Below are 20,893 nucleotides of genomic sequence, written 5' to 3' on the forward strand. Positions count from 1 at the left end.
AGCATAATACCCTCCAGTTCCCTCCACATCGAAGCAAATGGTAGGTATTCGTCCTTTCCGATGGCTAAATAATATTCCATTGTATAGTATCTTTTTAAAGACATATTTGCAGGGGCACCTGGGTGGCTCAGTTGGTCAAGCATCTGCCTTTAGTTCAGGTCATGATCCCGGGGTCCTGGGCTTGAACATGGAGGGGGCGGGTGTCTCTGTTCTATGGGGACCCTGCTTCTCCCACTCCCTCTACTGCATCCCCTGCTTGTTCTCTCTTGCACTGACTCTCATCTCTCTCAAATGAATAAATAAAATCTTTTAAAAATACAAATTTCCAGAAATAAAATGTACTATTCTATCATAAAAGGTGGCATTTTCTTTCAGGTAGGTTTCTTACTAAAAGTGCCTACTAAGTTATTGAGAGGATATTTTCTGACTACAAAATAGCAATAATTTATATTAACATTCCAGAAATTCTCATAAAATATAAATATGGCCACTTAAAGTAGCTAAAAGTGTGTACTAACAAGAACTGTGAGTGATTTATTCACTCTGAACTTGGATTATTGTGATTGAATAGTGTGTTGGGCTTAAATATGACCAACTTGCCACCAATTTAGTGGTATTTGTTTGATCTATTTCATCGCTCTGACAGGAGACCAAATTCTAAAAATGTAGTATTTATAAAATGAATGGGCTTCATGAAATATTTTTTTACGGTGCTGTACACCTGATAAGTGCCCAGAAAATAAAAGCCATACATGCTCACTTGAGTGAATTCTTCATCCAATTTGGCAAACATTTTTGAATGTTTACAAAATGATGGGTCAGCGCCTTCATTCCAGGTACCCACCGATGTCACAAGACACCCACATGCATGAACCAACCCTCCATATGAGGCAGAAGGAAAGAAGTGCTATGAGAATAGAGAAGAAACCAGTAATTCTCAGCAACACAGAAAATCTGAGTAAACTGTCTTTCATTCCACGTACTTTATTGTTTGATCACTCCTATGTTTACACTCACGAGCCTTGTAACAGCAGGGGTGTGGCAAAGGGAAGTTCAAGGATTAGTGTTCCATTTGCACATACAATCCCCATTCCTCCATAAATTTCATGAGATAGACTTCACTTTCTTCTGATGGCTCATCTAGAGCCTGCTCCTCATAGAGTCTAGACAAAAGGCCCTCCTCCGTGAACTCCTCGTACTCAGGATGTGAGCATCCCTCCGAGTCATGTTCAAAGCTAGAGAATGACGGCATGCACAGCCTACCAGTCCGAGGGTCCCAATCCACCAGTGTGGTGGAGGACTTTTCATCTGGCTTCTTTCTCGTGTCTGGGTGCTCCCACTGCCGCTGGTCCAAGTCTCGCAGCTGGGGGACGTAGGAATACAGTGGTGTGGGGGAGCCCAGGTCGGTCAGAGCTGCCTGTTGCTCAAAGAATTGTCCTGGGAGGGACACCTCCTCCTGCAGATTGAGGTCGTGATCTCCAGGCCCCACACACATGTCAGCAGTTCTTACCGCATACTCATATTCACCTGTGGGCATTGTCCTGCTGGGTGATTCTTGCTGAGTTAGGGGCAGACCCTTGGTTGTTTCCTCAGAGTTACAGAAAATGTCCACCAAATGTACAGCATACCCCAATTGTTTCACCTCCATTTCTGCCTGATGTGGCTCCTGGTCTTGGTGGGGCTCATTCAGATCCCATACATCGTTGCCTTTTTCCATTACACTTAAATCCTTCTGAGAAATTTTAGAATCCTCCAAAATATTGAGGGTGATAAAATTAAGCACAATTTGCTCAGCGGGTACAAAGAATCTTTTGTCAAACTCATTTCCATAAATCAAAATCTGTAAAGACAGAAGAGAACGGTTTTCACCTTTTCACTTGAGAGAGACACGAAAAACAGCTGTTAAGTAGAACTTATACTGTCATCACATAGTTCTAAAGACCTATTCTTACCAACTCATGGAAGTGAAAGTTATTCTTGGAATAAACAGAAAGCCTCATTCACATGGAGGCAAGAGACCCAAGACATACAAAAAAGGCATATGGAAGTGCAAAGTGGTTCCCGGGGGGTGTGTATCAAGTCCAAAGATCTGGGTGTCATTGCCCCCTTCCCTACCTGGCCCAGGGAGTTCAGGGCAGTTATTTAATTTCTTGAGGCTCAGTTTTTAATTCTGTAAACTCAGAATTTCTGTCACATATGAAGCGGCGAGCACTGAGTGGGATAGTTTGGAAACTGCTTTGTTAATTACTGTTGACGACATATTTGTCAGGTGGCAGTGGTTACCTGTGCTCCCAGACCTGACTGGGACATGCCCTGGACATGAAATGTGGACGGTCATAAAAATTGGATGTAAAGAGGGAAAGAGGCACATGAGTAGGGATGGTTTTCCTCACTTCCCCCCTATACCATTCTAATCATACTGTAATGAGGCCAAAAAGGGCACTCCATGTGCCAGGTTATGGCCGATATACTCTAAATCATGTCACCCAGGAAAACTGGGTGGAGATTAAACTGGTACTGGGGATAAGTGGAAGGTGCCCTTTGAGATGGCCTGTCATGAGCTGTGTTTCAATCCTCACTGTGCACCCCCTGATGTGATTTAACATCACAAAACAGGACCTTTAGCCTCATTCTTTTCAACATTTGGCTTCAGAAAGTGACATGTGCTCAATTCTCCTGGGACTGTTCCTCCCAGGTAGGTATCCCTCTGCCATAGGAAGCTACCTCTGAAGCCTAAAAGCAGGCAGAACAAGAGAAACATTTAAAAACCAAACTAACAGGAATACATGTATGCATCATGCATATGTAAACGTTATATTTTAATAATTTGCAGATAAATTATTTTTGTGGTTAAAATATGCCCAGCTCATGGGAAACCTTCAGTGTACCGTCCAGAAGTATAGGTTTATTCCATCTTAATATTTTCCTGCTCTCCTTGCTGTGAATGCCTGTCCTGGCCATTTCCCTCCAAAATGTGTTCCCATTCCACACTGTCTCCAGCCCTACATCCCACTCTCCTCTTGCAGACTCTCCTCTTTGTTCCCTGGACAACTGCAGAGTCTCCTAGCTGCTTTTTTTGTTTCTAATCTTACTTCCTCCAATGTTATCTTAGACCCTCTCCATCTGGATCTAAAACACGATATTGACCTTGACGCTCTCTACTCAAAACCCTACAGAGAGTTCTCTTTTCGAAGAGAATGCAAAGCCCAAGTTCATTAGAATAACACCCAATTCTCCTGTTACCTGGCCCTCTCCCTCCTTCCCACTCTCACTTCTGTAGCTCCTTATCAGCAACCTGTGGTCAAGCAGTATCATGTGGTTTTCCAAACATCCACTCACCTTGGTTCCCCTGGGATTTCTGCCAGCAGTAGGTGCTCTAACTCTTACTCCACTTTCATAATCAAAGCCAGATGTAAATCGTCTCCTGGCCCCCCTGTGGGGTTTCAGCACCCTCCCCATAACTCCCTGAACTTTCACAGTCCTCAGTGCCTGGTTCCATCTTAGCCTTCGTGCATCATTTTGAAATACTTGTCCCCAACTTAACCAGAGCCTCTGGAAAGGCATGGATCCTGACTTAAGTTTATTTGTGTACCTCAAGACCTAGTCTAATCTGTTCATTACATGTAAAATCATCGTCAAAGCTGAGGAATCCTTCTCTTTGGTTATGTTACTGAGTGAATCTAGTAACAAAAGTGTTTAATTCATCAACTCTAAACCCACTCTGCCTGTAAAAGGGACCAGTGTCAGTTCTAAAGTCTCCTTTTCTACTTTTCTGGAAGGGAGTGTGTACGACTCCTGCCATGCTAAGCACTCACCAAATTTGCTGGGTGTTTTTCTTTGCCAACATGGATGTATCTGTACATGAAGTAGCCCATTGCAGAAAAAAGAAACACGGTAACAGATATGGGCAAAACATACCAGAAGATGATTTTAACCCTCAATGCTGATGTCTGGTCTGTAAAAAAAGGGAGGGGGGGATAGAGGGTTATGATTCCATGTGGTGGGAAAATATTGGCAATGTCAGGTGGCTTTGGGCTGATCACTTACATTCAGGAATTCAGTTTTTCATTTATAAATGGAGAAGCTTGTAGGAAAAGTGATAAGGGGTCTCAGAATTCTTTTTTTCATTAATTAATTAATTAATTATTTATATTGGAGTTCAATTTGCCAATATATAGCATAACAACCAGTGCTCATCCCATCAAGTGCCCCCTCAGTGCCCATCACCCACTCACCCCCACCCCCCACCCTCCTCCCCTTCTACCACCCCTAGTTCGTTCCCAGAGTTAGGAGTCTTTCATGTTCTGTCTCCCTTTCTGATATTTCCCACTCATTTTTGCTCCTTTCCCCTTTATTCCCTTTCACTATTTTTTATATTCCCCAAATGAATGAGACCATATAATGTTCAGAATTCTTACTTTCTGACAAGAGCTGGTTTTTAAGAATCATCTGGACTTGTAGACCTCACTGTATGGCTGCATCAACAACCCAATCAGCAGATATTCTGCAGGGAGGGGCAAGGTGGCGGAAGAGTAGGGGTCCTCAACTCACCTGGCCCCACAAACTTACCTAGTTAACTTTCAAAACATCCTGAACACCTATGAATTCGTCATGAGATTTAAAGTGAGAACAGTTGGAACGCTACAGAGAGAAAAGTTTTCACTTCTAACAAGGTAGGAAGGTGGAAAGAAAATAAAAAAGAATCAAGTGGCGGAGGGCCCCGGGGAGGAGGAGGGCCCCGGGGAGGAGCCGGGTGGGTGGGAGCCTCGGGGTAGGAAAGCCCAGCCCTGGGGAAGCGGGGACTTTAAAAATCCGCGCCCGAGTTTTCCTGGACACAAACGTGCTCAGCAGGGAGATTGGGCAGAACCGCAGGAGGGGCAGGGAAGCCTCCAGATCCCCGGGGTCACTATGAGAAGAGGGGCACCCAGGGGAAAGCGCTCAGCCCTGGGGCATCGGGGAGAAGCCAGGGGTCAGGCGGAGGCTCTGGACAGAGGTGGCTGAGCCCCGATCCCTGTGGGAGAGAGGGCCCTGGGAGCGCAATTCCAGGAGCACAGGGCACCGAACAGACACAGCCAGGATCCTGCGCTCCCCCCGGGACAGGCGGAGGCAGGGAGGGCACAGGACAGCGAGGACGCTCCTGCCACCGGGCGCCCCTGAGCTGTGCAGGTCAGTGCCCCTTGCTGCCCTGGGAGCACCTAGGCCGGTGCAGACTGGGAGCTGCGGTAGTTACTGGGGGAGCTGACTCCAGAGCTGGAGACCTGGCCCCCACCAGTGTAGCTGTTCCTCCTGGTGTCACCTTGTGCCTGGCACTGGCAGAGGGCGGGGCAGCTCCCCCAGGTACACACACCTGAGAATCAGCACAGCAGGCTCCTCCCCCAGAGACCAGCTGGAAGGACAGGGGAAGAGCAAGTTTTTGACTAAGCAGTGCTAGAAAGCTCCAGGACTGAGGGAAAATAGTATGTAGAACTAGAGGCTCCTTTTTCTTTTTTCTTTTTTACTTTTTCCATTACAACTCATTCTTATATCAGACTAAAAATTCCCAATATTTTTCTCTTTTCCCACCTTAACTACAGTATTTTACCAGCCAGCTCTTCATTTTTAAGTTTTTTCCTTTTTGACTTTCATATTTCTACAATTACATGTTTTAGATATATTTTCCACTTCTGGATTCCCTTCAATATATTCAATTTAATTTTGGTAGATACGAGATATGGGTTTTTGTTTTTTGTTTTTTTCTGCCTCATTTTGTTTTAAAATGGTGGAAGTTAGTACCATCTAAAACATGACCAACATGTACCCAGAACCAAGTGGGACACCGTGATGGTTCATTCTGTGAGATTATATCGTTTTCCTTCCCATTCTGGCCCCCTCTTTTATCTTGTTTATGTTTTTGAGGTCAATGTTGGGGTTTTACATAAGTATTGCTTGTTTATATAAATTTGGGACTGAGCATATTCTAATATACAGAACAAAATACACTCAGAACCAAGAGGATCACCCTCTAGGACCCCTCAGGGAGACTACATTCTTTTTCCACTACCACTTTCTCACCACCAACATCTCCACCTCCCTTTCCTCGTTACTTTTTCTTTGTTTTCAGTTTTTGGCTTCTTACTTATACTACTTTGTTTTATTTATTTTTTTGAAGATTTTATTTATTTATGATAGAGAGAAAAAGAGAGAGAGAGAGAGAGAGAGGCAGAGACATAGGCAGAGGGAGAGAAGCAGGCTCCATGCCAGGAGCCTGACGTGGGGCTTGATCCCGGGACTCCAGGATCACGGCCTGGGCCAAAGGCAGGCGCTAAACCACTGAGCCACCCAGGGGTCCCCCCTATACTACTTTGTTTTAAAATTTGTTTTTCACTTTAGTAGTCTTTTTGTTTTATTTTGTTCCGTCCTTCTTTTTCTTTTATTTTCTGGTCTCTGACCTCTTTGGAATCATCTAGGGTGTATTTTACTTAGGTCATGGTTGATATTTTTGACTCAGCCCACTCATACAGCCACTTGCACTAGAAGGAAGAATTCACTACAAGAGAAAGAGACTTCATTACTGCAGAATTGAGATCTAATCAGGCCGAAATTAAAAAAAGATTAAATGAGATGCAATCCAAACTGGTTGTTCTAACTGCTAGGGTTAATGAGGTGGAAGAAAGAGTGAGTGACATAGAAGACAAGTTGCTGCTAAGGAAGGAAGCTGAAGAAAAAAGAGAAAAACAATTAAAAGCCCATGAAAAAAGGCTTAGGGAAATAAAGGATTGCCTGAGAAGGAAGAATATACATTTAATTGGGATTCCAGAGAAGGCTGAGAGAGACAGAGGACCACAAAGCATATTTGAACAAATCATAGTGAGAACTTCCCAAATCTGGGGAAGGAAAGAGGCATTCAGATCCAAGAGATAGACAAGACCTCCCCCCAAATCAATAAAAACCATTCAACACCTCAACATTTAATAATGAAACTTGCAAATTTCAAAGATAAAGAGAAAATCCTTAAAGCAGCGCAAGACAAGAGATTCTTAACTTATATGGGGAGAAATATCAGATTAACAGCAGACCTCTCCTCAGAGAACTGGCAGGCCAGAAAGGGCTGGAAGGATATATTCAAGGTCCTAAATGAGAAGAACGTGCAGCCAAGAATACTTTATCCAGCAAGGCTCTCATTCAGAATAGAAGGAGAGATAAAGAGCTTCCAAGATAGGCAGAAACTGAAAGAATGTGATCACCAAACCGGCTCTGCAGGAAATATTAAGGGGGACCCTGTAAAAGAAAGAGGAAACCCAAAGAAATAATCCACAAAAACAGGGACTGATTAGGTATTACAATGACACTAAATTCATATCTTTCAATAGTTACTCTGAATGTGAATGGGCTAAATGATCCCATCAAAAGACACAGGTATGGGACTGGATAAAAAAGCAAGACCCATCTATTTGCGGTCTACAAGAGACTCATTTTAGACCTAAGGACACCTCCAGCCTGAAAATGAAGGGATGGAGAACCATTTACCATTCAAATGATCCTCAAAAGAAAGCTGGGGTAGCAATCCTCATATCAGATAATTAAAGTTTATCCCAAAGACTGTAGTAAGAGATGAAGAGGGACACTATATCATACTTAAAGGGTCTATTCAACAAGAAGACCCAACAAGAACATTCCTCAGCATCTTAAAAACCATCTACGAAAAGCCCACAGCAAATATCATTCTCAATGGAGAAACACTGGGAGCATTTCCCCTAAGATCAGGAAAAAGACAGGGATGTCCACTCTCATCACTGCTATTCAACATAGTACTGGACGTCCTAGCCTCAATAATCAGGCAACAAAAAGAAATAAAAGACATTCAAATTGGCAAAGAAGTCAAACTCTCTTTGCAGATAACATGATACTGTACACAGAAAACCCAAAAGACTCCACCCCAAGATTACTAGAACTCATACAGCAATTCGGCAGTGAAGCATGATACAAAATCAATGCCCAGAAGTCAGTGGCATTTCTATACACTAACAATGAGACTGAAGAAAGAGAAATTAAGGAGTCAATCCCATTTACAATTTCACCCAAAAGCATAAGATACCTAGGAATAAACCTAACCAAAGAGGTAAAGGATCTATACCCTAAAAACTACAGAACACTTCTGAAAGAAATTGAGGAAGACACAAAGAGATGGAAAAATATTCCATGCTCATGGATTGGAAGAATTAATATTGTGAAAATGTCAATGTTACCCAGGGCAATTTACACATTTAATGCAATCCCTATCAAAATGCCATGGACTTTCTTCAGAGAGTTGGAACAAATCATCTTAAGATTTGTGTGGAATCAGAAAAGACCCCGAATGGCCAGGGGAATATTAAAAAAGAAAACCAGAGCCGGGGGCATCACAATGCCGAATTTCAGTTTGTACTACAAAGCTGTGATCATCAAGACAGTGTGGTACTGGCACAAAAACAGACACATAGATCAATGGAACAGAAGAGAGAACCCAGAAGTGGATCCTCAACCTTATGGTCAACTAATATTTGACAAAGCAGGAAAGGCTATCTGCTGAAAAAAAGTCTTCAATAAATGGTGCTGGGAAAATTGGACAGCCCCATGCAGAAGAATGAAACTAGACCAATCTCTTACACCAGACACAAAGATAAACTCAAAATGGATGAAAGATCTGAATGTGAGACAAGATTCCATCAAAATCCTAGAGCAGAACACAGGCAACACCCTTTTTGAACTTGGCCACACCAACTTCTTGCAAGATACATCCATGAAGGCAAGAGAAACAAAAGCAAAAATGAATTATTGGGACTTAATCAAGATAAGAAGCTTCTGAATAGCAAAAGATACAGTCAACTAAACTAAAAGACAACCTGCAGAATGGGAGAAGATATTAGCAAATGACCTATCAGATAAAGGGCCAGTCTCCAAGATCTAGAAAGAACTTATTAAACTCAACAGCAAAGAAAGAAACAATCCAATCATGAAATGGGCAAAACACATGAACAGAAATCTCACAGAGGAAGACATAGACATGGCCAACATGCACATGAGAAAATGCTCCGCATCACTTGCCATCAGGGAAATACAAATCAAAACCACAATGAGATACCACCCCACACCAGTGAGAATGGGGAAAATTAACAAGGCAGGAAACAACAAATATTGGAGAGGATGTGGAGAAAGGGGAACCCTCTTGCACTGTTGGTGGGAATGTGAACTGGTGCAGCCACTCTGGAAAACTGTGTGGAGGTTCCTCAAAGAGTTAAAAATAGAGCTACCCTACCACCCAGCAATTGCACTGCTGGGGATTTACCCCAAAGATACAGATGCAGTGTAATGCCGGGACACCTGCACCCCGATGTTTATAGCAGCAATGTCCACAATAGCCAAACTGTGGAAGGAGCCTCGGTGTCCATTGACAGATGAATGGATAAAGAAGCTGTGGTCTATGTATACAGTGGAATATTGCTCAGCCATTAGAAATGACAAATACCATTTGCTTTGACATGGATGGAACTGGAGGGTATTATGTTGAGTGAAATAAGTCAATTGGAAAAGGACAAACATTATATGGTCTCATTCATTTGGGGAAAATAAAAATTAGTGAAAGGAAATAAAGGGAAAGGAGAGAAAATGAGTGGGAAATATCAGAGAGGGAGCCAGAACATAAGAGACACCTAACTCTGGGATATGAACAAGTGGTGGTGGAGAGGGAGGTGGGCGGGGGTTGGGGTGACTGTGTGATAGGCACTGAGGGGGACACTTGGCAGGATGAGCACTGGGTGTTATGCTAAATGTTGGCAAATTGAAGTCCAATAAAAAAATTTAAAAATAAAATAAAGTAAAATAAAATAAAATAAAATAAAATACACACACAAAAAGAAAAAAGAAAAAAAGAAAAGAAAAGGGAACCCTCCCGGACTGTTGCCGGGAGCGCAAACTGGTGCAACCACTTTGAAGAAGAATATGGAGGTTCCTCAAAATAAAAATAAAATTACCAAAAAAAGAAGACCTAACAATCATGAATATTTATGTCCCTAATGTGGGAGGTTGCCAAGTATATCAGTCAATTAATAACTAAAGTAAAGACAGACTTAGATAATAATACACTAATACTAGTAGACTTCAACATGGCACTTTCAGCAGATATTCCAACATTTTATGTCTGGTTATGAGACTCATGCAGGTCTTATATTTGAAGCTAAGTGTGTCTAATATTCAAGCAACATATACACTTTAAACCCAAAATGGAAACCCTCTTGATAAGATCCTATTAAGCTGCCCCCACTTTTCCATATACGCATTTGACTCAACCTTTTCCAAATATTAAGTAGAAGACAGGAATGTATGGCATCACCTTCTAAACTTTTTGGGTAGGTCTGGAGCTTGGGATGTGTGTAGGGAGGTGGCTGAGCTAGTGTATGCCGAGAGTGGCCAATCTGCTTTGTTTTGTCTTTTGCTTGCTTAGCATTTCAGTTTTCTTTGACATATGGCAAGGAAGCCTTCATTTTAAGGGGAAAGTATGAAAGGATAGAGATTCAAAAATAAAGCTTTTCACTTTCAATAGGTACTCACAAAATCCCCTTTATATTCTTTAGGACAGTTTCATCTTGTGATGGGCTCAGTGAGAGGGAAGAGGAAAGCAGGAGTCTTATCACCATGGCCATCCCACAGCTGGTGATGGGGGAAAAGGTGTGACATTAATTCTAGGACAGCATGTTTGGAAGAGGGAAATGGAGGAATAATGAATCATGAGCCATTTGATGAAGGTAAATGTCAGAGTTTATTTGCAATGTTCAGGTTTTGAGTTCAAGGTCTTCTCACCCTTCAGGAAGAACAAATACACAAATGCCAAGTTCCGAACTCTTTTCTCTCCTAACAGGAATGACAGTCTTCAGCCAAATTCAGAAAAAAATGAAGAGACAAAAGGAAAGAGAGAGAAGCAATGTAAGTGAGGGAGTAACTGTGGATTTGCTGATCCCAGATGCTTTTGCAGCCAGTGAGTGATATCTGAATGCAACTTGTGGAGCCTGGAATCTGTATTCCTGAGAGTGAGCAAAAGCTAGCGTCTTCATGTTTTTAGGGTAATGTTTTGTTTCTAGCACTAAAACTTGATGTTCTGGAGGACCACAGAATTTCTACTGATGAAAGGGATGACAATTAAAATAAAAGAGGCGTGTAAAAATTCTTAATTGTCATTTTCCCACGGCAGAGGATTATTGGCAAGCAGGTATCAGGACAGGTGGTAAGAGTTCCCCGGGGGGAATGTAAACACACCCTAATGCGGGTCAAGTTCAATGGCAGAGTCCCAGGCTTCTCAATGCACATCTGGTGATGGTTGTCTCCGCTTTTGTCCCAACCTGTTTCTGGTAGATTTGGATTTGTCCAAACTTTGTTTATAATTGCCACACTTCTAGTTTTATCAGATTTCCTTCTCTAGACCAGCTGAGGGTTTTTAAGCATACCTTTCAAAGTGCGGACACACTGCTTCTCAGAAGGCTGAGCAAGACGAGGTGGCCCTGGGACGAAAGATTCCACAAGGATGCAGTACAGAGTGTCTGGCTCCAGCCAGACCAGCACCAGTGTGTGGTTGGTCACACACTGGGACCACTAGGGCAGGGGATGGGAAACAGCAATTAGGGCCAAAGAACTCCAGCACCACCCCAGACAGATAGCTCCAGAAGGAAATAAAACACTGAGATACCACTGAATCTTTCATAATCACTATAAGCTTTTTTTTTCAGCAATATCTTTAAAATAATTTTTTCCTTGAGCTCAGCCGAGCATGGTCAGGAAATGGAACCATTCTGGGAACAATTTTAAATAATAATGTAAGGACAGATTTCTTGCTCAACCTTGCCCTGTGTTCTCACTGACATTTCTTTCTTTCTTGGAGAGTAACTGACAGATCATATGCAAGACAAAGTTCTCCATCAAAGTGAGGTGGACAGTCGTTCTACACCCAACAGCAACATCACACCCCACTGACAGAGTTTCTGTAAGGGAAATCTGAAGAGCACTGTTGAGAATTTTACATATCAATTTCCACTGTATCTTGTCTAGCATGTCTTTGAATATCACATCTTCCCAGATTCCCGTGCCTCAGGGCTGCTTATTCAGCATTAGCTACAGAAAGTCACCAGATTAGAGGCCCCCATTCCATTCCAGACTTACCATTCTATTGGATTTAGTATTATATATGGACACATTATACTTCAGGTTGGAGTATATCTGTCGCATGGAAATAGAACTTTCTTCTGGACTTCTCTTCCACTTCTCTGGAGCCGTCAGGACAATAGAAATGGATTTCTCATCTGTAGTCAAAGCAACCCTTGGTGGTCCAATTTGTGCTTAAAGGGGTGGGGAGAGGGAGGTATCATGTTCACATGTAGAAATCACTATGTATGAAACTACAGTATAATCCTACTGGAATCAAAGCCCTAAAGCTACCTTCTTAGTTGAGATGACTCAGAATGCTCTAAGGTTTTGCCACATCTTGAAACAGTCATTTCACACCCCTGACACAATATTAAAACACAAAATTCAAGTATGTATTTACTTAGTTCCTAGTCCCATGGATGAACAGATGGTAAACACAATTAAAAGTGTTTACAACACTCCTGTGACTTGAAAAATTGGTGATCAATAACATTAATATGATTTAATAAGCGGTGGAAATCAGCCATGGAGGAATGAAGCAGTGTTAAAGACTTTTGAAGATGTGATTGGAATGATCTAGAGCAGAGGCTTACAAATTTTTATCATAAAGGTACAGATAGGAAGTATTTTAGGCTCTATAGGCATATGATCTCTGTTGCAATTCTTATTTATATCAATGTAAAAATCATTCTTAGCTCTTGGCCTACAGATAAATGGAAAGGGGCAGTGCCACACTAAGAAGGGCATCTGAAGAGAGGTTCCAACTCCAGGACTGGAGGAGCACTCGTAAGCATTAGGAGCATTAGGGCAGCTCTGAGTGGGTCCTCTACGGCTGAATCAGCACAGAACAAGACATGGAAAAATGTAAAGAGCAAATATCAGGAAGATGTTGCCTGAATTCTGAGTTACACCTAGAAATGATGTCATCACACTAACCTGTTCATAACAAGAAGAGACTTAGTTTGGCAAGCAGAACAATCTTGTGTCAATCTTGTGCACCTATATCCATGGTGTATAAACCCACAGCAATGAAAAAAAAACTGTCAGTTCTTCAAATTACAGTCTTCACTAAATAATGAAACAAAATTGAATTTTGATAATATTGGCATCTAATGTTAATTTTGGATCTGGTAGAGATCTTAGGGATGACTCAGCCAAACCTCTCCTTATAAAGACGAAACTGAGTACTAGCAAGGTGGAGCATTGTGGGCTGGTCACTCTAGCAGCTGAGGGACAGAGAACAGAACAAAGTCACCAGAGCACTGGCCTCTTGGGCAATGCTGTCTGTGAGGCCGAGACGCCACACTTGACGGTCAGATGAACTTGATATTTTCTGTATTTACAGACAATCATGTTACTTACTTTCTAAGAATGGATAGAATCGTCCGGTTTCTGCCCATTTGGAACAATTCGTTTCCCAAATGGCCTTAACTTTGGCATAATATTGATGTTCATAATCAGAAGTTTCCACAGAGAGATCACAGCAGGTCCTATTGATATTTCTACATTCGGATTTACTCAGCCATTTCTTTTGCCCATATCTGCTGAGAAAGAAACTGAATTAATAATGACGTGCCCTCTGTGATCCCAATAGGGGGGAGAAACAGTCATTATACAAAATTGAATGGAAGTTCAGACCTTCACTTCAGAACAAAAGTGCCTGTCATTGAGATAAAAAGAATCCATGTTTGCTGCTAGCAATTTTTTTCATTAGCTGTCAGGAGTATGAGTCAGAATTTCTGCAATCACCTCTCTTTTCTGTGAATTATAATATGGATAGCACATTTTGAGAGCATGTATTTTTTTATTATTCTTGGGTTACAGAAAAATGTACATGTTGTGTGATCAGTTCTTCTAGTAATTATCTATGTAAGATTTTTAGTCCACCATGTCTATGAAGGTCAATTTGATGGGCTATTTTTAGAAATATTAGTCATTTTTTTTCTTGGAAGAAAAATTACCTTGACATTTCCATAAAATTTAAAAATGTACTTGTTATCAAAGGTTCTAGGGAAAATTCACTAGATTGGAGTGCATGCCACAGTAATTATAGTGATGGTGATGATAGTGACTGGGTGTTCATATAGATATCTCCTTTCTTTATTAAAGACACAACACTCAAAGCAAGTGGGGAGGGGGAAATATTTTTAACAGTTTTCAGGTGGGAGAGACTGAGATGTAGAGAGTTGAAGAGCCACAAAGAGAGACAGGGTTGCATGGGAAGCTATGAAGGGATTAAAGCAGGTGTGCTGGGGTTTTAGAAAGCTAACTGGTGTAGCATGGAGAAAGCAGTGGGGTAGGAGTGGCAGCCTGGGGATCCCTTGAGGGCATACTGCAGTGGTCCAGGTGGAAGATGTAGGTGGCTTGGGCTGGGGTGGTGGCAGTGGAATAGATGACAGGACCAAAGGAAGAAATATTAGGAGACAGGACTTGGTAATGGAGTGTAGGTAAGAGATGAGAGAGATGAAGGTGTTCAGGATGATATATCTTTCCATCTGGGACAGTGGTAACATTTACCAAGATGAGGAATCCTGAGAAATAGGTTTGAGAAATGGGGAGGTGGGGTGGGAGGAAGGGAAGATAACAGGTTCAGCTTTTCACCTGTTGAACCTCAGGTATGTGAAAGATACCCAGATGCGGATGCCCAGTAGGCACTGGGGCTCAGCACAGAGATGTGAGTGGGAGGCAGTGATTTTTGAAATCAAAGGCATGAAATTGTTCATTGAAGGCATAGGTGTGAATAAAATTATCCTGGAGCCACAGCAAAGCCTAAGATACAATTCCAGGATCATCAAGGTTAAAAAGTTGGCTCCAAAGTACAGTTAGAAATAGCAGCTAAAGGGGCATCTGGATGGCTCAGTTGACTGAGCCTCCAATTCTTGGTCCCAGCTCAGGTCTTGATCTCAGGGTTGTGAGTTCAAGCCCCACATGGGCTCCTCACTAGGCATGGAGCCTACTTAAAAAAGAAAAGGAAAAGAAATTGCAGCTAAAGAGGGAGAATGAGAAACAGACATTACATAAGTCAAGGCAAGAGCATATCTTGAGGATGAGGAAATGTGGACTTTCTCAAGTGTTGTCAAAGCTTAAGGGTGTCCTCTCTTTTCGTAATATAGCAACAGATTTCCAAAAGACAATGTATCTTGTTTCACAAGTACCATACCTGCTGAAAAGACATTAGAAATAAAGTTCAGATCTTGTTGACCAACTTTTCCATCAAGCAGTCACCACTGCCTAAGGCTTTCCAACTTTTTTTGGCTGTGAGCCACAAGAAGAAATACATTTTACATTGTGACCCAGCTCCTATAAACATACATATATTTAACATACTAATACAAAGATTTCATAAGATGATATTTAAACTTTACTACATGCCATGAATTCAGTTATTGTCCATTCCAATCTACTTCACACCATTCCAGTCCTTTCCATTAAAAATAATGCTAGCTATGTTCTTCAAAATTGATTTCATGGTCCATCAACAAGTCTTGACTTACAGTTTGGCAAATATCGCCCTCACCGATTTGATCTCCTCTCCCCTAATTTCCTTACTCTGCCAAGGGTAGGGCAGCTTTCCATGACAGAGTTCGATGGAGGAGAAAATACTCTTTACTGGATTCTGAGCATTATGCTCTGTACGCCTGATAAACTGATAGACATAAATCATTCAATGACGACTTCAGTAATGATGTTAATGCATGACAAAAAGTCATGTGAGGCCCTCAATGGTCTCTGACTATTTTCTGCTAATTCCATAAAGCTTTTATCAAGTGCTTATTAAGTTATTATGTATTGGGACTAATGCTTAGGATTTCTATGCCTTATCTCATTTAATTATCCTAATGACCCTACGAGGCAGGTGCCATTATTTTCACCCCATTTTATGGATAAGGAAACAGACTCAGTGAGATTAAGGAACTGCTCAAGTTGATATGACTAATAACAGGCATATCTGGGATTTGAACCACATTTCAAAGCTTGGGCCACAGCTTGTGCATGTAAAACTGCACTATATATTTTCTGCATTAAATTCTTTTGGCAGGTAGAATTCAAACTTTTGTTAAAATTCATTTTTTACTTGGAAACAAACTTCACTCCAAAGTGTAAAAGCATAATGTGTAACTTGCCCAAGGTTACCTGGCTAAGTTCACAGCCTGGCTACAAACCAAGGACTGTGTGACCTTGGAGCTGAGGTTGGAGTCCTACTGGTGACACAACACTGCCCTGTATTCCTGTCCATCTTGGACATGCATAAGCATGTAAGACCTCCAATATGGCAAGTTTCTTTTTCAATACTCATTCTTGAAAGTTGTACTATCTCCATTATTTGCTCTCATAGAGTAATGATGACTCAATTTTTTTGTTAGCCTTTTTAGAATCAAATAAACATGTAAAGGACAGAACAAGCTCATTGCTTCACCTAATAGAAAAGGAATCCAGGGCAAACTCAAGAGCCATTTCTTTTTGCAGAGTGACATCTTCTTTCCTAAAACGCTTTCAGAGAAACTCCTCGAAAATGAAAATAAGGTCATTGTGAAGAGCTGCTGAAGTATTTCACTGCCTTTAAGGATCAGAATATATTTTTCTTCGAGAACAATGATTTTGGTGTTCTTTTTGTAAATAGGGTACTTTTAAAAAATTCAAACAATCAGAAATGTGTAATCAAGAGAGAAACAAATCACTCTAAAACCTATTTGCCTGAAACATTTGGCATTCATAATTCTGGACAACTCATTATGCTTCTTTATTCACATAGGAATGATTAAATAGCTGTACACACAGACAGTAACTAGATCATACCATACTTATGGTTTTAATCAAAGTTGTAAATTTAACCTGATTTGAATTTATATTTTCTCAAGATTCTATTATCTATCTATCTATCTATCTATCTATCTATCTATCTATCTATCTATCTATCTATCTATCTATCGAGTATGAGTGGGGAGAGAAAGAATCCCAATCAGATTCCATGCTGAATTTGGAACCCAACCCTGAGCTCAATCCCAGAACTCTGAGATCATGACCTGAGCCAAAATCAAGGAGTCAGACACCTAACCAACTGAGCTACCCAGCTGCCCCCTGATTTGAACTTTAATAGAAAAAGAAATTGAAGTGAAATTAAAGGAATTGCTGTAGTTCACGTGTTTTATCACAAGAGACATTAGTTCCTAAAAGATCTTTTAAATTAAGAAAATAGTTTATAAAAATATTGAGAGTTTAGTTATCAAGATGATGAAATATTTTCATTTTAGATCACATTTAATGGCTTCCTGCTATGAAACTCAGTACACTTATAGTTTTTTTTCCCATCTTCTAATCTGTTATATTATTGTTTAGGTTTCAAGCATTTACAAGAAAGTTCAATAACCACATTTCCTATCATTATTTAGCCTCAGTTCTTCACTTAGATGGTCTCAATATGCGTAGCAGTCTTTCCACAATAACAAATAATCTTGTCAGTACTAAGGTCTTTGTTCAGGTTCATCTTTACCTCTTTCAGCGGATATCATCTTTAGTTAGTGGTTTTCTCCCCCTCAAGAAGATCTCAGGGGAGTGCTATCCTGACATCTCGCTTGCTTGAAAATACATCTGTTGAACTTGATAAGAATCCTAGATTACACCCCTTTTTCCCTCAGAGGATGTATCACTGTCTTTTGTTGAGTGTTGCCAGACACAAATCATCCTCTCCCCTGCCCCCCTTGAGCCTTGCTTTTGCTATGACAGTCATAAAGTATTTCATCTTCTTCAAGTTCAGAACCTCACCAGGATAGGTCTTCCTATTGTTTTTATTACATTTTCCTGGACTGAGCATGCATTTACAATGCACAATTCCAGAGAGTCCAGAGAGTCATTATCACTTGTTCAGTTACTACTATCAGTTAGCCATAGGGTTTTACTCTCTATATAATATTTTGATCTTCCATCTTTTCCCTAAGCTCCACCCACTTGCTTAAAAAAATTCTTCCTCTTGTATTAGAATCTTTAACTTAATCTTTAATCTTTAACTGCTTTTTTCTCTCTCTTTCTTCTCTCCCTTCCTTTCCTCCTCTCCCTTCCCCTCCACTCCCCTCCCCTCTCCTCCTGTCCCCTCCCCTCTCTTCTCCTTTCCTTTCCTTCAGATTTACCATTAGAGATTATGTGTATGGACTCAAACTCTGAACAATTATTCATCTGAATTTTTCTCCTATTTCCATGAGAAAGCTTTTCAGGAACTTTTCAGTGTGTGTGTGTGTGTGTGTGTGTGTGTGTGTGTGTGTCTTTCTCCTTCCCAGTAATAATGGAGAGATGCTATGCCAGACTCTTTGGGACTATTACTCTTTGAACAGGGCCAGCTATTTACTGAATATTAGGCAAATGGGTATAGGAGTGAGGGTGTGTCACACACCTGTTCTCCAAATCATATCATTTCCTTTGCTGGAGAGCCTGCCCATCCTCAAGTTTTGGAACTGCAGGAAGCTGATGTGCCACAAGGCACATTAGTGACATCACAGTCCCTAGGGTGCCTCCCAGCCACCATCATACAAGCCATCTCACTGCTTGTGCATTCACTTTAACAGGGCGACTGGCCCCTCTACAGGGAATGTGTAACTTGAACGTGATTTCCCTTTCAGCTCCTCCTTCTCGGACATTCTGTGGCACCAAACTGGGGCTCGTGGGGACATTTCCTTAATTTCTGGTAGGAGAAATCCTTAGATTCACATCCTTAGACTGTACTGTAACATTTATTCTTATGAAATTATGTTCTACTGTTGGAGTTCAATAAGGTAGATTCACTTTCAGTTTCTGCAGCTGTTTTCCTTCAGATTTCACAGTACTTGGCTTGTAGGTTCCACAGCTTGTGGCTTGGGGTTTGGTCGTTTCCTTTGTTTCTCTGAAGATGGGCATCATCTATGTGCTTTGCATTCTTTCTTGCTTGCAATGAGTTTTGCGGGACATGTGAAATGTGAAAATGTCCATTCACTACTACCTTTTATAGGAAGAGCTAGTAGCACAGACTTCTACACTCAGTTTCACTTAAAAATGTCTGTAATTCCAATAAGTTTAGACATTTCAGAGATGATGGATTTCCTTGTTTTCTCAGCCAGGGAATAACATTTTGACCAATTTCTTTTCCCCATTTAAGTAACTTTCCCTCACTTAATCACCCAATGTTTCTATCTTCACCAAGAAATGGTTTTCTAATTTAATCTAACAGAACATCCCAAGAAAATTTAGCATAGAATATCTAAAACTTTTCTTTTCCCACTTGTTTAGTACAATAGATGGTTTATCTTTGCACAGTTAACAGGTATCTGAATCTTATGTTTATAAATTAGCCAAAAGGAAAAGAACCAACTTACATAAAATACTGCACAGTGTAAGTAACTTCAGCCCCTTGTAGGCCCTCTGGTGGACTCCACTGTAGGATATTCTTCATGTTTATGGATAAGAAGGTAATATTCGTAGGCTTGGGTAAGCCACCAGAGATGCAGAGAACTGAAAAAGGAGTAGAGAGGAATCAGGGTCTTAAAGGAGAAAAAGGAAAACATAACTCCTGTGGTAGATGGTCTTCAGACATGGCCCCAACAAGGTGCACCTTCCAGTACTCATGTCCTATTTATTTCCTCCTAAACCTAGGCTGACCCCATGACTTACTTCAACCAAGTAGTAACTCTGGCAGAAGTAACTCTGGGACTAAGTCTTAAGAACATCTGGCAGTATCTATTTTTGCTCTTTTGAAAGTCCTGAGCTGGGGATCCCTGGGTGGCTTCAGCGGTTTAGGCCCTGCTTTTGGCCCAGGGCATGATCCTGGAGTCCCAGGATTGAGTTCCACATCAGGTTCCCTGCATGGAACCTGCTTCTCCCTCTGCCTGTGTCTCTGTCTCTCTCTCCCTCTGTGTCTCTCATGAATAAATAAATAAAATCTTAAAAAAAAAAAAAAAAAAAAGGAAATCCTGAGCTGCCATCTAAAAAGCTGGGCCACTCTGCTGGAGAAATCACAAGAGGCCATGCACAGAGGGAAATGTTCAGTTGTCCTAGCTGAGCCTAGCATTCCAACCAGGAGGCCAGAATGAAGCCACTTCTGCCATAGATGAAGCTGCATGAGACTCCAAATGAGACCAGCAGAAGAAGCATCTAGCTGAGCCCCAGCTAATCCTCAGATTTGTGAGAAATAATAAAATGACTGTTTTAAATCATTTTGGGCTAGGTTGTTAATGTGTCAGCAGATAACTGAAACAATCCCCTTATTAGATACAGAAATCAAATTTAGGATAAATGGCCCTGAAAGTCTCAAGTTTTGGAGGCTGGTGTTAGGGTTAGCTTTATTAAAGGATATAATAAAGCAATTATTGGAAAAGAAACCAGTGAAAGAAGACAATGTATTTAATTAAATGCGGATATGTTCACACAACTGTGATCTAAGAAAACTGTATCCTAGAGGATTAATTTGTAGAAATCTGCTGTAGAAAAACAATAAAGAATTGAGATACTACCAACAAATTAAGTAAAGGACAAAAGGAAAGTGGAGGATAATTTCTTATAAAAGAAAACAAGGATCATCTTTGAATTAAATTTAAAAAATCATTGGTAACATGCAAGAATCAAAATGTTAACTTAAAATATTGGAGAGATCACAAAGTCCTGGATAATAAACAATCAGATTTTAGGAAGAACATATCTTATCAGAAATATGCATATTTTAGTCAATGGACTGGAAAATAACAAATTTTGATACTTCAAACCAACCTTAGGAAATGAAATT

The 20,893-nt window shown here is 40.9% G+C and overlaps 1 protein-coding gene across 3 annotated transcripts in view; it reads right to left on the reverse strand.

The window, feature by feature from the left end:
• Positions 1 to 955: 955 nt before the first annotated feature.
• The window catches only part of IL20RA (interleukin 20 receptor subunit alpha), a 39,309-nt gene continuing 19,371 nt past the window's right edge, over positions 956 to 20,893 (reverse strand). For 2 of the 3 annotated variants that reach the window (XM_038526127.1, XM_038526129.1), the window contains exons 2-7: positions 19,491 to 19,626; positions 13,513 to 13,694; positions 12,166 to 12,341; positions 11,457 to 11,601; positions 3,816 to 3,955; positions 956 to 1,840 (exon numbers count right to left, since the gene is read on the reverse strand). In XM_038526127.1, coding sequence (XP_038382055.1) covers positions 1,061 to 1,840; positions 3,816 to 3,955; positions 11,457 to 11,601; positions 12,166 to 12,341; positions 13,513 to 13,694; positions 19,491 to 19,626 — 1,559 coding nt within the window. In that variant the 3' untranslated portion in view covers positions 956 to 1,060. The remainder of the gene's footprint in view (positions 1,841 to 3,815; positions 3,956 to 11,456; positions 11,602 to 12,165; positions 12,342 to 13,512; positions 13,695 to 19,490; positions 19,627 to 20,893) is intronic. The other variant, XM_038526128.1, reaches the window with a different exon arrangement.

This window comes from Canis lupus, chromosome 1, assembly GCF_011100685.1.
Source record: "Canis lupus familiaris isolate Mischka breed German Shepherd chromosome 1, alternate assembly UU_Cfam_GSD_1.0, whole genome shotgun sequence".
NCBI classification, from domain to species: Eukaryota; Metazoa; Chordata; class Mammalia; order Carnivora; family Canidae; genus Canis; species Canis lupus.